This window comes from Carcharodon carcharias, chromosome 3 (assembly GCF_017639515.1).
Source record: "Carcharodon carcharias isolate sCarCar2 chromosome 3, sCarCar2.pri, whole genome shotgun sequence".
NCBI classification, from domain to species: Eukaryota; Metazoa; Chordata; class Chondrichthyes; order Lamniformes; family Lamnidae; genus Carcharodon; species Carcharodon carcharias.
The window spans coordinates 64,504,754-64,532,070 of record NC_054469.1 but is presented as its reverse complement, the minus strand read 5'-3'; the positions used below and the strand labels follow the sequence as shown (position 1 = coordinate 64,532,070).

The following is a 27,317-nucleotide window of genomic DNA, read 5'->3' as shown; positions in this document are numbered from 1 at the left end:
CATAGCCGACCTCAGCATCAGCACAGGACCGGTCCCGGTCATAGCCGGTTTTGTGACTCCCATCTGAGGTTACCCCTGGACAAGCCCAATCCCAGGGTGGAACCCAGCCTCATAGATCCTAACTTTTATTGTTTGTTTAAATATATAGAGAGTAGCTACTGAACAGTCACAGGAGTCAGCTGATAAGCTTTTTACAAAAGAATAAAACATTTATTCAAAAAGAAAAGATTAACTACATTACAATACTCCTTCACCTACAACTATACATTTACAGATATGTACAGATTTGTAAGGACAACACAATTCACAAAAGCTATCTTATACTTTAATGTACACAGTAAATACCCAGCCCATATAAACCTATGGCACCCTGTGGTCAGCCACACCATGCTCTGATCTCAATGACAGATGCCACCCCAACCAGATGCTATGGATCTCTTCTATATTTCTCCTAGATGCTTGTCACACTGTGAACCAAACAGTCTCACTGAATTCCATCCTTCGCACGAGGGTTTCCAATCTCCACTCTCCAAGACCTCACCTTGGAATCTTCTCCTAAATTGATGTTTTCTCACAGGAACCTTCCACAAGGGTTCACCTCCAGGGTTTCGAACTCTCCTTCTGATGTTCCCCTTCCCTGGGTCACCACATGCATTCAAGCTGTCTTCCATGCACTCTCTCTCACCAACTCAGCATTAACAGTACACCACTGCCTCACATGCCCATAGCAAAGAATTACAGACCTTCAGTTGTCTCTTTGAACCTTCTTGCAAGCTGTACTCACTTGGAGCCTTTCTCTCTGCCTCTCACTCTTAGCTTCACTTAGCAGGACCTTTTCCCAGGTTCCTGACATTCCTTTTGCTACAAGATCTCCTTTGGACTTTCCCCTCTTCCAATCTCCTGGATTTTGGTGATTTTTCTTCACTTGGGGCCTTTTTGTTCTTTTGGGAAATCTACAGTTCCCTCTCCCAGTGTCCAGTCTCTCTGGGGTCCTGGCTTCAACTGAACTTAAAACTGCTGTTTCTTTAGTTCTGTGTGTATATCTGTGGGAGGAGCCTGCCTATCTGGCCACTCTGTTGCTAGGCAACAGCACCATTCTTTCTACTCTTGTGTGTTTACCTTTACTTTATAGAGGTCGCAAATGTCTCATTAGAAATGCAAGCAGCCTTTTAAAGTGAAACTAAAACTCTATTTGACCTTTCTTAACACACAGATACAGAAATACAAATCAAACTTAAACTTCAAAGCTAAAACTCATTCTTAACACCTACAAATACAAATATAACTTACTTAAACTATCTCTATTTCCTAACAGCTGGCCTGCTGGATGACTCTGTTTTCAAAGTCCGTGAGGACTTTGATTTCAGGCATCCCTCCACTGGTAAGTGACATCTCCCTTTTGTTGTGTGCCAGCTTGTCCTGCATAAAGAAATGGAGAGAGTGTAAGCAGGGTGGATAATTGATAATGATGATAAGTATGCCTGGCATATGTGGGTGGTGAGTGGACCCATGAACAGAATGAGGACAATGAAGGTGTGCGTGAGAGAATGAATGGTGATGTCCCTTGAAATGGCAGTGAGTGAGGGCCCTGTGGATGTGTGATGGTTTATAAGTCTGTGAGTTGAGAGTAATGAGAAGAGTCATTTACCCTGGCAGAATGGAGATCATTCATCCTCTTGTGGCATTGGGTGGCTGTCTGTTTTTGAAGGACATTGGTACTGAACACTGCTGCTACTGCATCCCAAGCCAGATTAGTGAAGTTGCTGCCCATTCTGCGGCCAGAGCGGTGCCAGAGGACATCATGGCAAGCCTCCACTGCGTTCATAAGACACTTGAGGGACTCTCATTGAACCTGGAGGCTGCAGCCTTTTTGCCTTTTGGGGCCATGTCTTCTTTATTGCAGTTGTGGGCTGGATGCACTGAGAGATTTGCATGTGGCTGCACTTTAAATATGGTGCTCGGCATGATGAAGCAGCGAGATAATCACGGGGCTGATGAATGAGATCCCGCCTGCCATGGAAACGGTGTGTTTCCTGGGAATGTATTGCTAGTGCGGCGAGTTTGGAATGGTACGGTGTGAAAAGCCCCCATTGCGGCCAGCAGGCAAAATGTTGTTTTCCCGGTCCGCTACTGCACTTAGTGCAAATCTGGGATGATTCGCCCAGTGGATCTTAATTCTAGACTCTTCAGCAAGGGAAAAAAAACCTCTCAACATCTACCCTGACAAAAAAATTTGATATCTTACAGTGAGATCACCTCTAATATTTTTAAATTGCAGAGTATCAGCCCATTCCACTCAATCTCTCCTTGAGAAGCCCTCTCATCCGAGGAATCTGCTGAACCTTTGTTGCACCCCTTCTTAGATAAGGAGACTATAACTGTACACAGTATTCTAAAAATGGTTCAGGTCTTTGGTGAGATCATACCGCCAAGATCTACTTACTCTTATAATCCAATTTCTTTGCAATAAAGGCCAACATACCATTTGCCTCCCTAATTGCTTGCTGTACCTGCATGTTAACTTTCTGAGCTTTGTGTACACGAGCATTCAAATGTCTCTGAATAACTAGATTTGTTAGTTTGTCACTTTTAAAAAAAAACTACTGGATTTCCATTCTTCCTATCAAAGTGGATAATTTCACATTTCCCCATATTAAACTCCATCTGCAACCTTCATACCCAGTCACACACCCAGCTTATATCCCTTTGCCGCCTCTTTGCGTCCTTCTTACAATTCACTTTTTCGCTTAGCTTTGTATCATCAGCAAGCTTGGATACATTGCACCAGGTCCCCTCATCTATGACATTGTTATATATTGTAAATAGCTGAGTCCCCCAAGCACACATCCTTATGGCACTCCACAAGTTACATTCTGCCATCAAGAAAATAAGCAATTTATTCCAATGACTTCAGCCCTTAGTCAACTCTCCTTCATACCTCTGTAATTGGCTTTGTTTAAATTTATGACCCTAGTTTCAGACTTATCCACATCACTGTCAAATTTAAAATTAAATCCTATCATATTCTGATCATTGTTCCCCAGAGGATTCCTTATTATACAATTACTAATCATTCATGACTTATTACAGCACTGTGGGTGTACCTACACCACATGGACAGCAGAGGTTCAAGAAGGCAGCTCACCACCCCCTTATCAAGGCCTACTAGGGATGGACAATAAATGCTGGCCCAGCCAGCGAAGGCCACATCACATGAATGAATAAAAAGCGCAATATTAGGTCCAAAGTAATTTTGCCCAGTCCTTATTATCATATGTGTTTCACTCACACCTTCACAAATAAATGACACATTCTTCAATTAGGACATCACGTCATACTTCATCTGACCTCCAGAAACATGATGGTTATAATCATTGAATAAGTCAGCAAAGAATAGGCAAGGAGATGGGATCCTGAAAAGTAGTTCAGAGGGGAGAGAAGGTGGGATGGAATTAGAAGTTAAAACGCTAGTAAGTGAGTCTGTAAGGAAGAGGAAACATAGGCTAGATAAGAAAGAAATGAGTTTAGCAAGGCTAAATGGAATATATTTTAATGCAAGGATCCTGAGGAATAAGACAGATGAGCTGAGGGCACAGATAGACATGCGGGTGTATGATATCATAACTATGACCTAGATTTGGCTAAAAGAAGGGGAGGATTGACAGCTTAACATTCCTCGTCATAGGATATTCAGATGAGATAGAGATGGGAATAGAAGAAGGTGGGGTGGGGGGGCTGGTGGGGGTTGCAATATTGGTCAAGGAATCAATTATAGCAGTGAAGAGGGATGATATCTTAGAAGGATCATCAAATGAAGCCATATGGGTAGAAGTAAAATCACAAAATGGGTAAACAAGCTGTTGGGTGTGTACTATAGGCCCCAAAACAGTTAGGGAGAGATAGAGGATCAAATATGTAATCAAATTTCAGGGAAGTGTAAGAATAATAGGGCAGTAATAGTAGGCGATTTTAACTATCCAAATATTAACTGGGATAGTTTTAGTGTGCAGGGTAGGGAGGGAACAAGGTTCTTAAGTTGCATCCAGGAAAACTTTTTTTAGCCCTTACGTAGAAAGCCCAATGAGGGAGGAGGCAGTTCTGGACCTAATATTCTGAAATGAGCCCAGGCAGGTGGAAGGCGTATCAGTGGGGGAGCGTTTTGGAGATAGTGACCATAACACAGTTAGATTTAGGATAGTTATGAACAAGGATAAGGTTGGGCTGGGAATAAAAGTTCTAAACTGGGGAAAGGCTAATTTTATTAAGATGAGATGCGATTTGACCCAAGTGGACTGGGAGCAGCTACTTGCAGATAAAACTGTGTCAGAGCAGTGGGAGGCATTCAAGGAGAAAATAATGAGAGTACAGGGCAAATATATTCCCATAAAGACAAAGGGGGCAACCAAGTCCAGAGAACGCTGGATGCCAAGGGACATAAAGGTTAGGATAAAGAGAAAAAGAGAAGCTTATGGCAGATACCAAGGGCTCAGTATGGCAGAGTTCTCAGTGGAGTATAAAAAGTGCAGAGATGAACTTAAAAAGGAAATTAAGAAAGCTAAGAGAGTGCATGAGAAAGCATTGATAGGTAGAATAAAGGAAAACCCAAAGGTTTTTTAAAAATATATAAAGAGCAAGAGAATAACTAGGGAAAGAGTAGGACCAATTAGAGACCATAGAGGTAATCTGTGTGTGGACCCGGAAGACGTGGGTGCAATCCTCAATGAATACCTTGCATCGGTCTTCACAATGGAAAAGGATGACGCAGAAATAGACATCAGGGTGGAGGTCTGTGAAATATTAGAGGAAATTAACATAGAGAGAGAGGAGGTACTAGTGGGTTTAGTGGCCTTAAAAGTGGATAAATCCGCAGGCCCGAATGAGATGTGTCCCAGGCTGTTGAGGTAGGTAAGGGAAGAGATATCAGGGGCCGTGGCAGTAATTTTCAAGTTCTCTCTGGCCACAGATTTACCTGGATGCTGCCTCCGCTGGAGGATCTAAGATATGAGGAAAGATTGGACAGGCTGGGGTTGTTTTCCTTGGAGCAGCAAAGGTTGAGAGGGGACCTGATAGAGGTGTATAACATGATGAGGGGAATAGACAGGGCGCACAGGAAGGCAGTTTCCCATTAGCAGAGGAGTCAAAAACCAAGGGGCATAGATTTAATGTAAGAAGTAGAAGGGAATTGAGGAGAAATCTTTTCACCCAGAGGGTGGTGGGGAGTCTGGGACTCACTGCCTGAGAGGGTGGTTGAGTCTCTCATAACATTTAAGAAGTATTTCGATATTCACTTGCATTGCCATAGTCTCCAGGGCTATGGGCCAAGTGCTGGAAAATGGGATTAGCGTAGCCCTATCTTTGTTGACCAGCGTGGACAATATTGTCCGAATGGCCTCCTTCTGTGCTGTAGACGTCTATGAGAATAAATTATTTGTCATGTTCTCCTTAATGCAAGGGACTCAAAAATGACCATGAAACAACCTACTTTTTCTTACATCATGCTTCCTCTAGTTTTCAAAATATCTCTCCCCGATAGTAAAATTGTTCCTTGCAAATTGTTCCAGAAGCGGGATGATAACATATTGACATTATGTTTTACACTAGGCTTAAAGTAAATGGGAAAAAAGCAGATATGGTGCAAAATGGGTTTCTGAATCACCATCAGACCATTTTGTGCTATTGATGTTGATCACTTTCACCACCCATCCCCTCCACCCCCTTTCTCCGGTTCCAGTGATTTTCCTATGTGCAATCTGAGGGCCAACATCACAAGAGGTGGTTGACTGCTCCTGTGGTGCAAAACGGGTCATACTGCCCCTCTTCTTATGGCAAGCTGGCCATAGGAGTGAGCTACTACTGATTCATTTCTGAAATTTCTGGCTAAGCAGATCTGATCGGAGGATGAATGATGGGTGCCTGTCACTTGCTCGTGTCTTGAGAAATGGACAGTCACCTCTGGCCATTTCTCCCCTTGGGCTCTTGATCTGTGCCTTTAGTATTTGGCTGCCTCACTGGTCTATTGGCAGCTATTAGTTCAGGAACATGCTGAAAGAAAAGAACTTGCATCTTGGTCCCCAATGTGTGATATTCAATATAAAAGATGCTTCTTAATTTGTCGCCTCCTGCCACCAGAGCTGGTAGCTTTGCTTCCATGGTGGAATTCACACCAACTGGTCCCAGGCTGCTTCTGAACTGTGGAGCTCCAGAGTCACAGCTGTTAGTTGCCACACATCCTACAAGATTTACCTCATGTATGTGTCATGTTGCTTGTTCACCCCTTTCCCCTGGCGATTCTGCCAAGCTCTCATTAATTCTCTGCTGCTCAGCTTTTGTTGCACAATCAGCTATGGCTGGCTTTTTTTTCTAATCTTCAAGCGTTCTGCCACACAAGTTGACTGCCATATTATGCATAGCAAGCCTTGGACCGAACCAGTACCAGGGAGCAAATGCAGCTCTGGCTTTCTGAGTGACAGTAAGCAATGGCCTATTTATTGAGGAAACTTGACGATCTCCCTTTAGATGGAACAAAGCTCTTCCAGAACTTCTGAAAGCGCTGCAGCCTCCTTGAATATAACTCCTGAGAAATATTCGGAAAGGATTTTCTGCGCCTATACAACCTGGTGCCTGGATATTTCCCATAGTACTGCATTATAAGCCTGGCCTCCCTGAACTTAATGTTCTTGATCCTCTAACATATGTATCATAAAAGAGAAATCCCCACAAGGGAACTCATATTGCAGCATAACAGTATATTTTAAGGAAATGCCCCACTTAAAAACTATCTTGAGGGTGACTTCCAAATGAAGTTAGGAGCCTCCAAAATGAAGAACAGGAAATAAGGTTCACAAAATAGGAATCCAGTTAAAGTTATTATTCTCTATTTAACAGCAGGATGAAGCACAGCAATTCATCTTTATGATTCCAGCATCAGCTTTCCACAATTGATGGTTCAATGTTAAAATTAGATCAGTTGATCCTGAAGTGAAAGTGACAAAATCTGTGACCTAGAACATCACCTTGACTTAACACCCATCCTTTGCATATCTAGAGTTTAGCTAGGATGCACATCCCGCACCTTCCCTCATTGTCTGTGTAAATCTGGCATATCCTCTCTAAGACTCACATTCCAACTTTCCCTGCCTCACTACCACCACCAACCCCCCAACCCCCCACCACCCTAAATAGATTTGGTCTCACCAAACATCAGAATTTCTTGGCCAGGTTTCTGTATGTTAAATGCACAACATTGCCTGCATTTTTCAATAATAACTCATTTTATTTTTATACAGGGGACTTCGCTGTACTTCTGAACTCTGGTTTATCCATAAAGCTTGCCATGCTGATGAATTTATTTAGTGCACTAACAGCTTTCATTGGGCTCTACATTGGTCTCTCTCTGTCAGCTGATCTCAATGTTCAACAGTGGATTTTCACGGTGACAGCAGGGATGTTCCTTTACCTTTCGTTGGTAGAAATGGTGAGTTGAAGATGTTTAATATCTATTACCAATTTTATTGAAACTTCCAAAATTGTGTAGTATTTCAGCACGCTATACAGTAAATTGTATTTTTATGGTGTGTTTAAACTAAAATAAAGCTCCAAGACATGTCAAAGTTATGGAAAGAGAGAATAGTTCTGGGGACCTAAAGCTTGCTTGTGGAGGTGAGTTTTGAGGAAAGAAATGTTGAGAGACACGAGGGATTTCAGAGAGTTGAGCTTACGTGTTTCTGCTGTTTCTTCTGCCATTGCCCTAATGTCAAAGTATGCAAGAGTTGGGATGGAGTCAATCTTTCTAGGCACACAAGTTGATGTTCAATGACATTACCATCACTGAATCCCCCATTATCAACATCCTGGGGGTTTACCATTAACTAGAAACTGAACTTGACTAGTCATATAAATACTGTGGCTACAACAGCAGATCAGAGGCTAGGAATTGTGCGATGACTAACTCATCTCTTGACTCTCCAGTGCCTGTCCACCAATTACAAGGCACAGGTCAGGAGTGTGATGGAATACGCCTCTCTTGCCTGGTTGAGTGTAGCTCCAACAACACTGAAGAAGCTGGAAACCGTCTAGGACAAAGCAGCCCGCTTGACTGGCACCACATCCACAAACATTCACTCCCTCCACCACCGACGCACAGGAGCAGTGTGTGTGCCATCTATAAGATGCATTGCTGGAATTCACCAAGGCGCCTTCGACAGCACCTTCCAAACCCACGATCACTTCCACCTAGGGGGACAAGGGTAGCAGATAGATGGGAACACCACCATCTGGAAGTTCCCCTCCAAGTCACTCATTATCTTGACTTGGAAATATATCGCTGTTCCGTCACTGTCGCTGGGTCAAAATCCTGGAACTCCCTTCCTAACAGCAGCCTGAGTGTACCTACACCACATGGACTACAGCTGTTCAAGAAGGCAGCTCACCACCACCTTCTCAAGGGCAATTAGGGATGGGCAATAAATACTGGCCCAGTCAGTGAAGCTCACATCCTGTGAATGAATAAAAAAAAGGTACACAAGCAGAAGAGCGAGCTGGAGACCTCCTTCTTAAGAGATTAAACTTGAAATATTGGGTGTTAAAGTTAAGGTGTCGAGGTGAAGATTTGGGGAGTGAGGATAAATAGGGAAAAACTAGCAAGCAAGTCACATACAGCAAGAAGAGCTCAAGGGAGTTTGCGTTATTCAAGAGTATTCCTGCTTTGGAACTTAACCAAGATAATTCTCTGTATACATAGGGTGATTCACCATTACAGTGACAGGATTCTGCAGTTTCATCATAAGCTGCTGTTCATAAACACAGACACAGGCTATTCACCCTCCCACAAAACTAATTTTAATTACTGGTTTTGAAAGACATTTTGTGGTTTATAAAACCAAAAGGGGCTAAAAGCGATATTTCCTGAAAATGGGTGCGGAGATTATAATATGTGAGTAACCTCTGCCTGTTGACTGCAATGCAGGCAGCACATCAGCTTTGTGCTGTTTGCTCATTTGAATTATGTCTGCATCCAGCCATCACTAACCATGCTGCTCATTGGCTGGATGCATCAGCAGGGGACAATATTGTGAGCAGCTAGCACCATTTCTAGCTAGTCTGCACTGCTTAAGGCTAGTCTGCACCTTTTAAAATGCAGCTGCGTTGTGGCTGGACAGGTGCTGGGAGTTATGTTAGAAGAGAACCTGACCTGGGAAGAGTGAGGAATGGTACAAAAGGGAGAGAGTGGCCTCAAAAGATTTTGGATGCTGTACTGGAGGATTATTTTTGAGGAGGTGGATACAAGGAGAGATGTCCACAGGAGTGAAGGAGGCCTTCCAGATACACATTGAGAAGGCAGGGGGAGCAAATAACCATAGAGGTCAATACCAGGAATCAAAACCCAAGGACTTGGATGCAGTGCCGCAAAAAGATCAATGACCTCACACGAGTGGCCAAGGTCAGTGAATGCATCTTTGAATGTCAAATTCTGCCAGTTGCACCAGTTGGCTCAACCACTGCTTAGATCAGCACACCCTCATCGCTCACTACCAACAATTGTTATCAATCAAGCCTCATCATGCTGTCATCAAGACTGTAGATACCATCGCCCTAACTGACCTGCAGGGTATCATAACAACCCAATGATCTCTCTCCTAACAGATTACGAAGATTGCTGAGCCACCACTCCGGAGGAGTGGCAATGGTTCCATATGGCTTCTCTCAGGAAGACTGCATTCAGTCTCCCAGCACTTGCATTCCACTAGTGCTCTTGTGCTCGCTGTTACCTGATAGCCAGTCAGCCCAGACTACTGCCAACTGTACATCTGGTGGCAAGAACAGTACCCTATGATAGTGAGGACATACAACAGATAATCATGAGTTTGACACCTGTTCTGCTGAATACCAGAGTAGCCCAGGCAGTAGAAGCCTTATTACAACATGCCAATGGCATGATGAGTACATTTGGTGTGACAGCATGGCTTTCATTGCATTCATGCTACCCATATCTGTGTAGGTTGCATACTGGACTCATCAGCCATGTCATCACAGGATAATCCTTGTCATTGAGTCGCCACCCTTTTATTTTCCATGGTGGATCATATGTGCTGGCACAGCAGACTGGCGCAGAAAGAAGATATCATGGCTTCTACCAGGATGCCAGGCATTGACCTGCACCTATAAATGCATATAAGATGGATATCGAAGGAGTGGGATCCTTTTCTGTACATGTAGAGTACAGGGTTGGCATTCAGCACTTGCAAAGCAAGGGAAGGAATTGTTCACTCGAATCATTCCTGCAGCGAATGGCTTATCTTATGAAGAATGGTTGAACAGGTTGGGCCTATACCCACTGGAGTTTTGAAGAATGAGAGGTGGTCTTATTGGAAAATACAAGATCCTGAGGGGATTGGATAGGGTAGATACCAGGAGGATGATTTTGCTTGTGGGGGAAATTCAAACCGGGGGACACAGTTTAAGAATAAGAGGTCTACAATTTAAGGCAGAGATGAGGAGAAATCCTTTCTCTCAAAGGGTCATTAGTATTTGGAATTGTATTCCCCAGAAAGCAGTGGAGGCAAGCCATTGAATTTATTCAAGGTAGAGTTACAGATTTTGGATAGACAAGGAAGTCTAGTGTTTTGGGGGGGCAGACGGCAAAGTGGAGTTGCGGTCTCAACCAGATCAGCCATACTCTTATTGAATGGTGGAGCAGACTTGAAGGGCTGAATGGTCTACTCCTGCTTCTATGTTCCTATGTGAATTTAATTAATGAGATGCGGGTCCTGCTGGTGGACCTGGAATTTGGTGGAAATCCCGAGTGGACTGAAGGGGGCCAGCTCTAAGCTGTCACACAGCGGCCGGCCAATGAGGGGAAATGATGTGCAGGGTCTGTCCAATGACATTGCGGGTATAGGCCCTTTTGTTGCTCCTGCTTCACCAATAAAGGTGCTTCTGATGCCTGCAGACGCATCTTTTGGAGCCACTCCTTCTCCACTAATATGTCCAAGAATGAATGTGTGATTTCCATTGGTGTCATTTTAGCTCTTTCACTGGCTGCTGGCCCTGGCTTTAATGTGCCAATTGCCCCTCAGCCTCTAACTCTCAAATGCCTTCTTCCCTCCTGTGGGAAACAGCTGTAAAATACTGACCTTCCATCTCGGAGACCAGTCTCATTTCAACAGTGTCAGCTTTCACTGATCTTGTGGCCCATGATCCCCGCTTGCCACTTGCCTCATCCCAAATGGTATGTTTAATTGTGTTCAGCAGCAAAAAAATGTCTCTTATCTGCCTCCTTAACAACCTTCATTGGCTTCCTGCCAGGTTCATGCAAGCCACTGTGCTGCTTTCCCACCAGCCGTCAGTTCCTGCCTTTGGGAATCCGACTCGCCCACTCCTGCACGATTCTATGGTCTCTTTGAATCTCGTTCAGCAGGTTACATAAATTACACCCAATGTGAGTGCAGCCCATGGTATCCTGCTATATATGGAATCCTACAGTTTGAGCGAAATTGCATGCGCACTCCTCCAGCTTGTCACTTACAAAAGAGAATAAAATGTAATTATCTCTCATTGAACAGAGAGTCTCAGTGACCTCCCTTAGACAGCAATGCACAGCATACTGCTCAATATTCTAAATATCTCCCACTCCAGCCCCGAGGGAGCCAGACGCATAAAGGTTCATCACCACAGCCATCTTCACAACTACTGGCAAAGTGGTCCTTGCCCTGTTCTGAGGTTACAGTTTTGGCTGCAGCAGGTGGCAGATTTCAGTGGTGACATCCTTCAACACCTCACACATCGTTCCTCGTTGAGGTTCACCTAAGAGAATTGCTTCCTGAACACGTGTGGATATTGCAACCTTCCAAGAGGCCTTCTCCCCATTCTTCTCCTCCCACTTCCAGTAGTTTGACCTGTTCTCTGTGACCTCTGTTCATGTTCCAAGCCATTCTGTGTTCCAAAGGAAATAGTTACTAGGGCAACCATGTCAGAGAGCAACTGAAGACTTGAAGTCAGCAAGAAGTCCCTCAGCATCTGTCATAGCACTCACTGTAGACTTTTGCAACCTGAAACAACTGTAGAAAGTACCAAAACAGCTATAGAATCAGAGCTACAGCCAGAGGAAATCAACCAGGAACTAACCTGTAAGTTGATGATCTCTTAAATAGTGGTAGAGGATGGGGGTAGGGTCCTTTCTACTACTGAATGCATATTCAGCTGTGTAGGGAGAAAGTTGGTTGGAGCGTTGAGCTCAAAAGTGGTGATGCTGGCTTCAAATCAGCATTGCACGCTGATGAAATGGTTTGCCTGGTCTGCAGACATTAACTGTGTACATGATAATGCCTACATCAGCGTGGCTTCTGACATGAGTTCACCTACATATATATGTGCAAGATGCAAATGGCATTTTGAAGCCCTAAAGATGCTTGTAGAGCCCACAAAATGGATGCCAATGAGTCAAACTTCTCAATTGCAATGTTTTACCTTCAGCAGTTTTCTTGAAGTGATAAAAAATTTCTTTTGATCAAGCTAAAAATGGAATTAGAACATATAATAAATCCAGATGCAAATTGTCAGATTTTGTGACTCATTAAGCTAAAAGCTAGTTTAAATGGGATATGTGATTTCCAGAAAATGAAACAAGGCCTGTTTTATTATTTTATATCACCAAGTTTAATCAAGCAAAAAATCTTTCTATAAAAGTGTTGCACAATAAGTCTTTGTAGTACAGTTACATTGCTAGGCAATTGATCTAAAAGACCTAAATCCAATTTCCAACTTAAAGTATTTCAGTTGATGCGCTTATTATGTTCATAAGCAATTATTTGTATGTTTAGCCTTACAAATATTGGTACAGTATTTCAGTAACAGAAACCTTGACAAGAATAAGTAATATTTCCATACATTTCAAATTCATAAACTATCTATTAAGTTTAATGGAATGGTCCTGGCCAATTAAATCAATCTGATGATTTGTTACAAAGGCATTTTTCAATTAACTATTTGCAAAATGACCATGATGAAGACAATTCACCAAATAAAAATGAGAACATTTTTAAACGTGAATTTTCATAAATACAGTATTGTAAGTCACAGCTTGCTGATAACATACATAAGATTCCACTGAATGATAAAGTGGAGGTTGCAATTTTCCCACTTTAGCTTCTCATCTTAGTAGCACTATCAAAGCAAAATACCAGATGGAAGTTTGGGTCTGCAACTTCAGGTTGTTATTATGTGGACTATAGTAATCACTTACAGCATGGCATTTTTGTTACATTTAAATTTTAGTCTGGTATTAATGTCACTATGATCACATGATATGTCCATACCAATGATATATGATGTATATAGCTGACTTTACATCCCATTCAGCCCTATATGCTTTGATGGTGACTACATTACATCAGCAACTACACTTCAAAAGCATTCCATTGGCTGTAAAGTGCTTTGAAATATCCTGAGGTTGTGAAAGATGCTATATAAATGCAAGTCTTTCCTTTGGAGGAGTACTTTGTTAATATAATGGACCCAATTTTCAAATAACACAAATGTGGAGCTGTGCAGCTGCGTAATGGAAGCACTAATGTCCAGAGTGGAGGGAGCAGATTGTAGCTTATTTCTGCATAAAGTGTCCAGTTCCATGTTGATTAGGCTGTAGGGAAATGCCTGCAGCATTTTTGTGGTTGCGGGCGGGGTTTGGCATGGTTGCAGAGTTGCACACACACGTAGCCCTTAAAGGGCTGCAGCAGCTAACTGTAAAAGAGAAATTACAATTACAAAGTGGAGGCCCAGGTATCTCATTTGGTAAACAATAGGACTCTTAGTCCCGAGGACAGCATTTTGAATCCTACATGAGGTAATGAATCATTCATTATCTAAAAACGAAGAATGTGCAGGACCACAGGGAGAAGGCAAGGGAATGTTAATAGGAAAATTGAACCTACAGCGAGCCAGCAGCAGCAGGACAGGCTGAATGGCCTCCTTCCATACTGAAACCATTCTATGGGCAGGCCGGTCAGGCACGGGCCAGGGCGGAGCCAATCGCCATCCATGATCGGCTGCGCGCCACCATTTGACATGGGCGGGCAAATTAAGGCCCGCCCAGCGAGACGCATGCCCGGTCGCTACCTGTGCGGGCGGGGGGAGGAAAGAGAGTCGGGGCCTGCGCTCTTCCGCTCATGCGCGCGAAAAAGCGCAGAAATCTCACTGAGGCACGGAGCTGCCTCAAGGAGATTAAGTACAGTTCTAAAGTTGGAAAAAATAAGAAATAAAATTGTTCATACATGCCCCCTCATGTGACAGTGTTATATGAGCTGGAACATGTTTATAAATGTTCAAAATTTTTCTTATTTAATAAAACCTTCATGAAACCTCATCCTGCCCGTGGATGAGGTTTCATGCAAAACGTGAATGCCGCTTGGGCTCTTCACATGCCCCCCAACCCTAAGGTTGGATGGGAAGCCCTGTCAATTGCCTACATTGTTTTATTAATGGCCTTAACAGGCCTTTGACAGTTCGGCGGGTGCGCAGCTGACTCCGGCGTGCGCCTGCTGAACGATTGATCGGAATGACCCCCACACGCCAAACAGAAGATTCTGCCCTATGATTCTGTGATTCTAGAGATTACAGGACTCCTTTGATATGTCCAAATGCAGATCCCAGCATAATGATAGGCAAGGCCAGAATGCCTTAGTATCGTGACCCTATTAGGCTGATTGCATAATCTTCTTCACTTCCATTATGCTGCATTTTAAGAACCTTCAAGGATATGTACACTCTTGCATCTTTATATGATGTCTTATCAAAGCAAACTGACTAGAAAATTGATGAAGCAAAGTACTGAGGCAAAAACACACCCCTCAAAATTCAAAAATAGAGGCTTTCCCAACACAACAAATTAAGTCATACAAAGAAAAAACATTAAAAAATATAAACAAATAGAAATGAGTATTGTATTTCTAACTGTACTATATCTAATGTTTTTGTTGTTCCATATAAATCTCAGTTGCAATTTTTTTTAAAATTCAATTTAAGGATCAGCAACACTGGCAAAGCCACTATTTATTGCCTATTCCTAGTTTTCCTCAAGGAGTTGGTGGTTGTGAGTCTTCATGAAATGTGGTGAAAGTTTATAAACAGTACTATTAAGTAAGGAGTTCCAGGACGTTGACTCAGTGACAATTAAGTAATGGCGACATAAGTCCAAGTCAGTATAGTGTGTAACTTGGACAGGAACTTGGAGCTAGTGGTACAGCGTGTCCTGGATCACAGGTTAACAGCTGGGATGTTGTTGGGTCCTGTAGCCTCTGCTGAGTCTAGTGCACGCAGCCATCCCCTGATGGCACATGAAGTTAATCAAATTGGCTGAAGACTGGCATAAAGATCATCCCCTGGGCACTTTTGTCTATAGATAGTTGCAAATGCTTCAGCCTTGTCTTTTGAACATAATGCACTGAGCTCCACCATCATTGAGGGTGGGGATATTTATGGAGCCTTTTCCTTAAATTAGTTGCTTAAGTGTCAACTTCCATTGACAACTGGATGTCCAGAGAGGCCGACCTTTTCTCAGGTCTGTTGGCTGTGGGATCATTTGGTTCTGTCGACAGTGTGCATGTTATCGTGTGTTGTAGTTTCACCAGGTTGGCACATATCGTTCATGATATATTTTCTGAATCTGCTCATTTACCTGTTCTTGATGGAGATCACAGAACAATTTGTTTCAGATTAGCTTGTAGACTCATGCACACAAGACTGCAGGCTGTCTGGGCTTTGGCAATGTTATCTGCACTGAGGAATAATGAAGCGGGCAGAATAAAAGCATTGTTGATTTGCAAATTGTATCCAGGATAGCAAATAGCAGAGTGATGGAAGAGCTCAGAAATCACACCATGTTTTTGATAGAATGAACATACTGTTCATACATATAAAAACATATTTTAATTTAAAACACCTTGACCTTAAATTTTAAAATGATCATTGTACTCCTTAGTTTACTATTTATGCAGGTGAATAAGTTTATATTCAGAGGTAAATAGATGTGTTGATCACAGCATGGATAGTCTTTCGTTAAATATTGTAGACATATTGTAGTGTGTGGCATCAGGGAGCCCTAGCAAAACTGGAGCCAATGGGAATCAGGGGGAAAACTCTCCACTGGTTGGAGTCATACCCAGCACAAAGGAAAATGGTTGTGGTTGTTGGAGGTCAATCATCTCAGCTCCAGGACATCACTGCAGGAGTTCCTCAGGGTAGTGTCCTTGGCCCAACCATCTTCAGCTATTTCATCATAACTGCTTCATCTGACCTTCCTTCCATCATAAGGTCAGAAATGGGGATGTTCACTGCTGATTGCATGATGTTCAGCACAATTTGCGACTCCTCAGATACTGAAGCACTCTATGTCCAAATGCAGAAAGATCTGGACAATGTCCGGGCTTGGGCTGACAAGTGGCAAGTAACATTCGTGCCACACAAGTGTCAGGCAATGACCATCTCTAACAAGAGAGAATCCAACCATTGCCCCTTGATGTTCAATGGCATTGCCATCACTGAATTCCCCATTATTAACATCCTGGGGGTTACCATTGACCAGAAACTGAACTGGACTAGCCATATAAATACTGTGGCCAAAAGAACAGGTCAGTCGCTAGGAATCATGTGACTAGTAACTCACCTCCTGAATCCCCAAAGCCTGTCCACCATCTACAAGGCACAAAGGCGGTTGTGTTGATGGAATAATTCCCACTTGCCTGGATGACTGCAGCTCCCACAACACTCAAGAAGCTTGACATCGTCCAGGACAAAGCAGCCTGCTTGATTGGCACCACATCTACAATCATTCACTCCCTCCACCACTGACGCACAGTAGTAGCAGTGTGTACCATCTACAAGATGCACTGCAGGAATTCACCAAGGCTCCTTCGACAGCACCTTCCAAACCCATGACCACTACCATCTAGAAGGACAAGGGCAGAAGATAGATGGGAACAACGTCAACTGGAAGTTCCGCTCCAAGTCACTCACCATCCTGACTTATATCGCCGTTCCTTGACTATCGCAAAATCCTGGAACTCCCTTCCTAACAGCATTGTGGGTGTGCCTACACCACATGAACTGCAGAGGTTCAAGAAGACAGCTCACCAGCACCTTCTCAAGGGCAACTAGGGATAGGCAATAAAATGCTGACCCAGCCAGTGAAATCCACATCCCATGAATGCATTTTTAAAAATGATTTTTTTTTTCTATTTCTTACAACAGTGCCTTATAAAATTTAGCGCTGGTTCATAATTCCCGTCTCATTCTTTCGAATCTGGCTACTTCTTATTGTCCTATGTTATGAATCTAACTTCTGGAGCTGAATTTTTAATCGGAGGTTGGGAACTGGAAATGAGAGTTTGTTCCAGGTCCCAAGCCCGCACGGTGTGCTTTCAGCACACTTACCGTAATCCTCAATGTTCCAGCCAGTTAAAGGCCAGGAATCAGGCTCAACATCCAATCAGGGGCAGCAGATGGGCTCTGTGGCCTTCCAGCATTCGGTGATTGTCGGCCTTACTGGCCAAGGTGGGAGCAACCAAAGTGAAGACGCAGAGACAAAGTGCAGAGACAAGTTATTTTTAATTTTTTAAATGCTAAAATGTTGGCCATGATCCTGGAGGGACAACTTCTCCAGGGGATGTCCAATGGCTGCAGCTGTGGCATAGAAGCCATTATGGGTGTGGCACGGCTCCCTCTCTTGATCCATCGTGAACCCCTCTACACCCTCATCGTGCACCCACAATGTTGGTGGTCCAGGCCAATGTGGGTTGCTCACGTTGCTGACTGGAAATTCCAGTTGGCAAGGGAACTGGGTCTTCATTGGCCCCTTAGTTAAATATAACTAGCCTTGATAGACTGCTCACTGCTTCCTGGCGGGAAGCCGATTTGACCCTCATTCAAAATGGTTCAGGGTTGGCATCATTGCAAGGAACTAATATTCAGGCCACTGCGGCAAATTCTGCACGCACCCAACTCAAATTCTGACCCCAAAATCCAATTCCTAGAAACTGGAATTTATGCTAAAGAGAAACTAAAGTCCGAGAGCCATTATATAATACAGAAAGTACTCTTCCTGTATCTTATGCTCCCATCTTAATGTCTTCAGATATCCATCCAGGAGATGATAATCACTAGCATTGATTCTCACTTGGGAAAAATCAGTATTAATAGGGCAATAAAAGTCTTCAAATAGGCCTGATAGCCAACATTGAAACATGACATAGAAACATACAAACTAGGAGCAGGAGTAGGCCATTTGGCCCTTCGAGCCTGCTCCACCATTCATTATGATCATGGCTGATCATCCAACTCAATAGCCTGCTCCCGTTTTCTCCCCATATCCTTTGATCCCTTTTGCCCCTTCTAACCCCTTCTTGAAAACATACAATGTTTTGGTCTGAACTACTTTCTGTGATAGTGATTTCCACAGGCTCACCACTCTCTGGATGAAGAAATTTCTCCTCATCTCAGTCCTAAATGTTCTACCCCATATCCTCAGACTGTGACTCCTGATTCTGGACTCCCCTACCATCGGGAACATCCTTCCTGCATCTACCCTTCTAGTCCTGTTAGAATTTTATAGGTTTCTATGAGATCCCCCCTCATTCTTCTGAACTCCAGCGAATATAATCCTAACCGACTCAATCTTTCCTCACATGTCAGTCCCACCATCCCAGGAATCAGTCTGGTAAACCTGCACTCCCTCTTTAGCAAGAACATCCTTCCTCAGATAAGGAGACCAAAACTGCACACAATATTCCAAGTGTGGTCTCACCAAGGCCCTGTATAATTGCAGCAAGACATCCCTGCTCCTGCACTTGAATCCTCTCGTTATGAAGGCCAGCATACCATTTGCCTTCTTTACCACCTGTTGCACCTGCATGCTTACCTTCAGCGACTGGTGTATGAGGACACCCAGGTCTCGTTGCACAGTCCCCTCTCTCAATTTATAGCCTTTCAGATAATAATCTGCCTTCCTGTTTTTGCCACCAAAGTGGATAACCTCACATTTATCCACATTATACTGCATCTGTCATGCATTTGCCCACTCACTCAGCTTGTCCAAATCACACTGAAGCATCTCTGCATCCTCCTCACAGCTCACCCTCCAGCTTTGTGTCATCTGCAAATTTGGGGATATTACATTTAGTTCCCTCCTCTAAATCATTAATATATATTGTGAATAGCTAGGGTCCCAGCACTGATCCCTGCAGTACCCCACTAGTCACTGCCTGTCATTCAGAAAAAGACCCATTTATTCCTACTCTTTGTTTCCTATCTGCCAACCAGTTTTCTATCCATCTCAATACACTACCCCCAATCCCACACGCTTTAATTTTACATGCCAATCTCTTTTGTGGGACTTTGTCGAAAGTTTCTGAATGTCCAAATAGACCACATCCACTGGCTCCCCCTCATCAACGCTACTAGTTACATCCTCTAAAATTTCCAATAGATTTGTCAAACATGCTTTCCCTTTCGTAAATCCATGCTGACTCTGTCCGATTCTGCTGCTGTTTTCCAAGTGCTCAGATATTAAATCTTTTATAATGGACTCTAGAATTTTCCCCGCTACCGATGCCAGGCTAACTGGTCTATAATTCCCTGTTTTCTCTCTACCTCCCTTTTTAAATAGTGGGGTTACATTAGCTATCCTCCAATCCGTAGGAATTGTTTCAGAGTCTATAGAATCTCGGAAGTTGACCACCAATGCATCCACCATTTCTACCTTAAATACTCTGGGATGTAGATTATCAGGCCCTGGGGATTTATCAGTTTTAATCCCATCAATTTCCCCAACACCAGTTCCCTACTAATACTGATTTCTTTCAGTTCCTCCCTCTCACTAAATCCTATGTTCCCCAACATTTCTGGTATGTTATTAGCGTCCTCCTTTGTGAAGACAGAACCAAAGTATGTATTTAGTTGGTCAGCCATTTCTTTGTTCCCCATTATAAATTCCCCTGTTTCTGACTGTAAGGACCTACATTTGTCTTCACCAATCTTTTTCTCTTCTCTGGTTGGCAACCGCCCATTAACTCCAGTGATTGGCTTGTTGTAAATTTATCAGAGGCTTACTTCTGGGTGTTTGCAGTGTCTGCCTGAAACAAGCAACAGGACTCTGTCCCATCCAATTGGGTCCCGTAGGTATGGTTAGGACCACATCTGCAATTGGGGACACATGACCAGAGCTCGTGATTCAAACATTTTGTCTAGATGTACTGATGTCTGATCACAAAACAGCCAGAAAAATGTTTAAAATTGATTTTGTTATTTTTTCTTTAATCATGGGACACGGGCATCACTGACAAGGTCAGCATTTGGTGCCCATCTCTAATTGCCCTTGAACTGAGTGGCTTGCCATTACAGAGGTCACCACATTGTTGTTATTCTGGAGTCGCATGCAGACCAGATAAAGATGGCAGATTTCCTTCCCTAAAGGACGTTAGTGAATAAGAGGGGTTTTTTTTTGCAACAATGATAGTTTCCTGGCCACCATTACTGAGACTAGCTTTATATCCCAGATTTATTAACTGAATTCAAATTCACCAGCTGCCATAGTGGGATTCAAACCCATCACCAGAGCATTAGCCTGGGTCTTCGGATTATTAGTCCAGCAGCATTATTACTACGCCACCATCTCTCATGCTGGAATAATTTTGGTGGAACTGGGAGGGGCATGAGAACCCCTCCTGGTTCCATTAAATGCTGCTCTGCCATGCCCACCATGGCATCATGTTTCCCCATGCCAGCCCTCTAAATAACCACCTACCATCCTCTGCCAGCCTGTTTTAATCAATTCACTTTTTCACACTCTGGCAAGATCTAATTAGGTACACAGAAAATTTTCTTTGTAAATTTTCAACAGAAAAACCAGCATAGGAGTGGATGTAGATTTTGGAATAACATCCCAATTATGTTGGTACTGTTTAGGTGGTGTTGGAACCATATGGACAACAAGCCCAGGATCGTTATTATGCCTCTTTAATCACTCTCGAAACCTACTGTGACACCTTCAATGATTCATGCACATATACCCCCAGGCCTCTCTGCTCTTGCACACACTTTAGAATTGTAGGCTTTATTTTATATTATCTCTCTTTATTCTTCCTTTCAAAATGTATTACTTCACACTTCTCTGTGTTAAATTGCATCTGCCATGTGTTTGCCCATTCCCCAGTCTGCCTATGTCCACTTGAAGTCTTCCACTTTCCTCCTCGCATTTGACAATATTTCCAAGTTTTGTGTCAGCTGCAAATTTTGAAATTGTGCTGTGCATCCCCAAGCCTTGGTCATTAATAAGTATAAGTTAATGGTTGCATTGGTGATCATTTTCCAAACATCTATAGTTTCTGAAATGGTTCCTGAAGATTGGAAGGTAGCAAATATCACTCCACTATTTAAGAAGGGAGGGAGAGAGAAAATAGAGAACTGCACACCTGTTAACCCTACATCAGTAGTAGGGAACATGCTAGAATCTATTATAAAGGATGTGATAAATGGATACTTAGATAATCATGAGGTGGTCTCATTGAAAGCTATAAAATACTGAAAGGGATAGACAGGGTAGATGTAGGTAAGATGTTTCCCCTGGTTGGGGAGTCTAGAACCAGGGGATATAATTTTAAAATAAGGAGGAAGCCACTTAGGACCAAGATGAGGAGAAATTTCCTCACTCAGAAGGCTGTGAATCTTTGGAACTTGCTACCCCAGAAGGCCGTGGAAGCTCAGTCATTGAGTATGTTTAAAATAGAGATTGATAGATGTCTGATTAACAATAACGTAAAGGGTTATGGGGATAGTCTGGGTAAAAGACATTGAAGTGTTCGATCAGCCATGGTCGTATTGAATGGCGGGGTGGGCTAGATGTGTTGAATGGCCTTCTCCTGTTCCTGTGTCCCTACGTTTCATCAAGCAAAGCAGTGGTCAGTGGCCCTCGTATCAACCCTTGGGAAACCCCACAGTATAGCTGCCTCCACTCAAAAAACTACTCCCTGTTTCCTGTCACTAATCCAACTTTGTATCCATGCTGCCACTGGCCCGCTTATTTCTTGGGCTTCATATTTGCTGTGAGGCCTATTATGTAGCCTTTATCAAATCCATGTACAATAATCCTCTCTGTTACCTCATCAAAAAACTCAATCAAATTTGGTAAAGCACAATTCGCCTTTAGGAAGTCCCTGAAGTGTTTCTCACACGTGAACCTGGCTCCAGCACCTGACTGATGCTGCTGTTTGATTCCAGGAGTGGATTGTATTGGAGCTCCTGATCTGAGACAGAACAGAAAGTCCCACCCATATCACTTGGGAAAAACTCCTCTCGGAACAAATCATTGGGAAGTGGAATTATCAATGAAAGCAGAGTGGAGACAACAGGCAACTCTCTGGGGGTGGTAGTTCACAACTCGAGAACTACTGTTCGCCACTACATAAAGCCAACTATCCAGGTCCCACTGAAGCTTTGGTGAATAAAGGAGGAATAAGTGGGGGACAAGATAATCTGACAAGATCGCTTTGAGCAGCAAATTACCTCATTTCAACACAAAGCCACAATGCAACAGCTATTTCGTAGCACTAAAGGGAGAACATAGACTTGTGTAGAATGCCTATGGGTAGAATTTTCCCTGTGTGTTGGCAGCGGGAACTTCACTGTAATACATCTGCATTTCATTATAAACCCAACTCACCGGAATCATCCCCCCTTGCTGGATCATCCGAGCATGTCGGTATGCAATCACGCTGACGTGTTTCACAACTATACATAAAGGGCATGCACCTGGCGAGCTGCACTTTGCTCGGGTTTCGAGGTTTGTTTGCCTACCTTGCTTTGGGCAGCACTCACGATCATTAGTGCCAGGCTTTGCAGACAGCACCACATCACTTTTAGGGGGCTCATGGGCAGGTCTCTAACTACCACACCAGCCATAAGGCCGGAGGTGGCTTTTCACTAGCTGCAGGGCTAGGGATTGCTTGGGGAAGAGCAAGAAGTGGCATGAGGCAAGGAAAGAGGCTGCAGGGTGAGGGCTGTCCGGGGGAAGGGGCGTATCCCAGGGTGTGTGTGAGGGCTCAAGTTGATCTGTGCAAGTGGCCTCAACATGGTGAGGGCTGAGGAGGCAGTCTCCAGAAGAGATGAGACCAAATGGAGATGTAAGAGTGTGTGTGAGAGAGTGAGTGGTGATGTTCCTTGAGTTGCCAGTGAATGAGATGCCAGAGAATGTGGGGGGGGCTTGCAAGTGTGTATGTTTAGAGTGATGAGATGGTTGCCTTACACTGGCGGCACTGATAAGATTATTCATCCTCTTTCTGTATTGGAAGGCCAACCTCCTCTGTAAAGCATTGGCATTGAACACCACAGCCATCACCTACCAAGCGGAAGCGGTAATGGTGTTGCCCCTCCTGCGGCCAGAGCAGGGCTAGAAGACATCGTGACAGGCCTCCACGGGCATTCAAAAGGCGTTCCAGGGACGCATCACTGAATTGAGGGGGCTGCAGTCTTCTTTCCTTTTGGGGCCATGTCTTCTGTGCAGCAGTCATGGGTTGGAAGCACTGAGGGGCGTGCACGTGGCTGCATTTTAAATATGGCGCTCTGCATGAGGAAGCAGTGAGGTGATGGTGTGGCAGGTAACTGAGAGACCGCATGCCATCAAAACGGTGTTTCCCCAGAATGCAAGATTCATGAGGCGGGATTGGGATGATACGGCGTGAAAAGAAGCCATTGCAGCTGGTGCGCAAAACATTCTTTTTCTCACCTGCTACCACACTTAGTGCATATCTGGGATGATCCTGCATTATGTCACTAGTATTGGCAGTAGCTGATATTTGGAGCAGGTTACATAGCACAGACATTTGAATAGTTAGAGACAATAGATATGCCCAAAGCAAAGTAAAAGTCATGAGCTGAGAAATGTAACATAGACCAGAGGCAGAAGGCTGAGGGGCCTGAAGCTTCCTCAGCCGATATGAGATCTCAATGAGCATACAGAGACCAGTAAGGCATAGCACTGGCAGTAATTTAGGTCAATGATTTGGCATTTACTTTTGTTGCTTCTTTTATTTGCTTTACTTGATTCCTTAAATATTATGAGAACAGTTACTTTTCAGGAAGGAAAATAAGCAGAGTTTAGCCACAATCTAGGGACAAAGAAGCAGTAGTAAGCCATTTGGCCCATCAAGCCTGCTCTGCCATTCAATTAGATCATTGCTGATCTTCTACCTCAGCGGCATTTTCCCGCACTATCCCTTGATGTCTTTACTATCCAGAAACCTATCAATCTCTGTCTTGAATATACTCAATGACTGAACATCCACACCCCTCTGGAATAGAGAATTCCAAAGGTTCACCACATCTGAGTATAGAAATTCCCCTTCATCTTGTCCTAAATGGTCCACCTCTTATCCTGAGAGTGCCCCCTGGTTCTAGAGACCCTCCAGCCTAGGGAAAGATTCTTCCTGCATCTACCCTGTCGAGCACTGTAAGAATTTTGTATACTTCAATGAGATCAACTCTCATTCTTCTAAACTCTGGAGAATACAGGACCAGTCTCCTCAATCTCTCGTAACAGGTCAATTCCGCCAACCCAGGGATTAGTCTGGTGAACTTTTGTTGCACTTTCTCTATGGCAAGTATATCCTTCCATAGGTAAGGAGATTAAAACTGTACACAATACCCCAGGTGTGGTCTCACCAAGGGGCTATAGAATTGCAACAAGACTTCCTTCCTCCTGTACTCAAATTTTCTTGCAATAAAGGCTAATATGTGATTTGCCTTCTTATTTGCTTTCAGTGAGTTATGAACAAGGACACCCACTCCCATTGGACATCAACACTTCCCAATCTCTCATTATTTAAGAAGCACTCTGTATTTCCGTTAATTCTACCAAAGTGGAAAACTCCACATTTTTCCACCTTATGTTTCACCTTCCATGTTCTTGCCCATTCACTCAGCCTCTGTAAATCTCTTTGAAGCCTCTTCTCATCCTCCTCACAACTCATATTCCCACTGACTTTTGTGCCATTAGCAAACTTGGAAATATTACATTTAATCCCCACATCCAGATCATTGATATAGATTAGCTGGGGCCCAAGCACTGATCCTTGTGGTACCCCACTAGTCACAGCCTGTCAACCTGAAAATGGTCCACTCTTTCCTACTCTCTGTTTTTTGTCCGTTAACCAATCCTCAATCCATGCCAATATATTACCACCAATCCCATGTGTGCTAATTTTGTTTGTGTGGGACCTTATCGCAAGCCTCCTGAAATCCAAATGCACCACATCCACTGGTTCCCCCTTATCTATTCTGCTAGTTACATCCTCAAAAAGGTCAACAGGTTTGTCAAACATGATTTCCCTTTCATAATCATAAGTCCACGTTGATTCTGCCCAGTCCTACTGTTATTTTCTATGTGCCCAGTTATCACATCCTTTACAATAGATTTTGGCATTTTCCCTACTACTAATGTCAGGCTAACAGGTTTATAGTTCACTGTTTTCTCTCTCCCTCCTTTCTTAAATAATAGGGTTCCATTTGCTACCTTCCAATCTGCAGGAACTGTTCCAGAACCCATAGGGCAGAATTTTGCTGTCAGCGAGCAGGGGGCGGGGCCCGCTCGCTGATGCATAATATGACATGGGATGACATTGGGCAGAACCCCTGACACCATTCCGGCCCATTTAAATTTTCAGGAAGACGGGGGCGCAACAAAATCAGCTGAGGGCCCGCCAACTTGTCAATGGCCAATTGAGGCCATTGACAGGATCAATTATACAATTAAAGGATCTGCCTGTCCAACCTTAATGTTGGCGGGCAGGCCAGGAGCCCCGGCGGGAAATAGATAAAACATCAAACCTCATCCACCGGCGGGATGAGATTTCATGTAGGGTTTAAAAAAGTTTAATAAACTCATTATATAAATTATGAACATGTCTCATCTCATGTGACATTGTCACATGAGGGGGACATGTTAGGGAATTTTTTTTTCTATTTTTCATATTTGTAAAAGTGTAAGCCATCTCCCTGAGGCAGCACTTAGTCTCAGGGAAATGTACGCTCTTTCATGCACATGCGTGAAAGAGTACACTCTCGCTTTTGGGGAATCCCCCTCCCACCTGCACAGGAAGCGCATGGCGCTTTCCACTGGACATCATGCTGGGCGGGTGTTAATTGGCCTGCCCACGTAAAATGGCAGCGGGGCCCGCTTCTCCGACAGGCAGAAAATTCTGCGCATAGAATTTTGGAAAATGACCACCAACACAGCCATTACCTCTACAGCCCCATATATGCATATGGTGGTGATGTAGTGGTAATGTCATTGGAATTAGTAATCTAGTGACATGTGCTTTGGGGACAAAGTTTCAAAGCCCACCACAGCAGCTGGTGGAATTTAAATTCAGTTAATAAATCTGGAATTAACATGCTAGTCTCAGTAGTAATGACCCATTGTTGATTATCATAAAAACCCATCGAGTTCACTAATGCCCTTCAGGGAAGGAAATCTACCATCCTTACCTGGATCTGGCCTATATGTTGATTCTTAACTGCCCTCTATAATGCCAGCAAGCCACTCAGTTGTATCAAAACCGACAAAAAGGAATAAACCAGATGAATCAGCTGGCATTCACCTAGGCACTGGAAACAACATGGGCAAACCCAGCCCTGTCGGCACTGCAAAATCCTCTTACAAACACCTGGGGGCTTGTGCCAAAATTGGGAGAGTCTCACAGACTAGTCAAGTAACAGCCTGACATAGTCATCCTCATGGAATCATACCTTACAGATCACGTCCTTATCACCATTCCTGTGTATGTTCTGTCTCACCAACAGGACAGACTCAGCAGGGGTGGCAGCACAGTGGTAAACAGTCAAGAGGGAGTTACCCTGGGCGTCCTCATCATTGACTCCAGACCCCATGAAGCTGTGGCATCAGATCAAACATGGGCAAGGAAATCTCCTGCTGGTTACCACCTACCACCACCCTCAGATGAGGGTGGCAAGGGCACAGAATATACTCTGGGTGGGGGACTTCAATGTGCATCACCAAGAGTGGCTCGGTAGCACCACTACAGACCAAGCTGGCTGAGTCCTAAAGGACATAACTGCTAGACTAGGTCTGCGGCAAGTGGTGAAGGAACCAACAAAAGGGAAAAACCTAGCTGCCTTCACCGATCTACCTGTCGCAGATGCACTAGTTCATGGAAGCATTGGTAAGACTGACTACCATACAGTCCTTGTGGAGACAAAGTCCTGACTTCACATTGAGGACCCCCTCCATCGTGTAGTATGGCACTACCACTGTGCTA

The 27,317-nt window shown here is 43.7% G+C and overlaps 1 protein-coding gene across 1 annotated transcript in view; it reads left to right on the top strand.

Annotated features, from left to right (window-relative positions):
* LOC121276002 (zinc transporter ZIP12-like) overlaps window positions 1-27,317 on the top strand; it is a 95,890-nt gene that overhangs the window by 64,615 nt on the left and 3,958 nt on the right. The window contains exon 16 of the mRNA XM_041183946.1: window positions 7,287-7,474. Within this exon, the coding sequence (XP_041039880.1) occupies window positions 7,287-7,474 (188 nt within the window). The remainder of the gene's footprint in view (window positions 1-7,286; window positions 7,475-27,317) is intronic.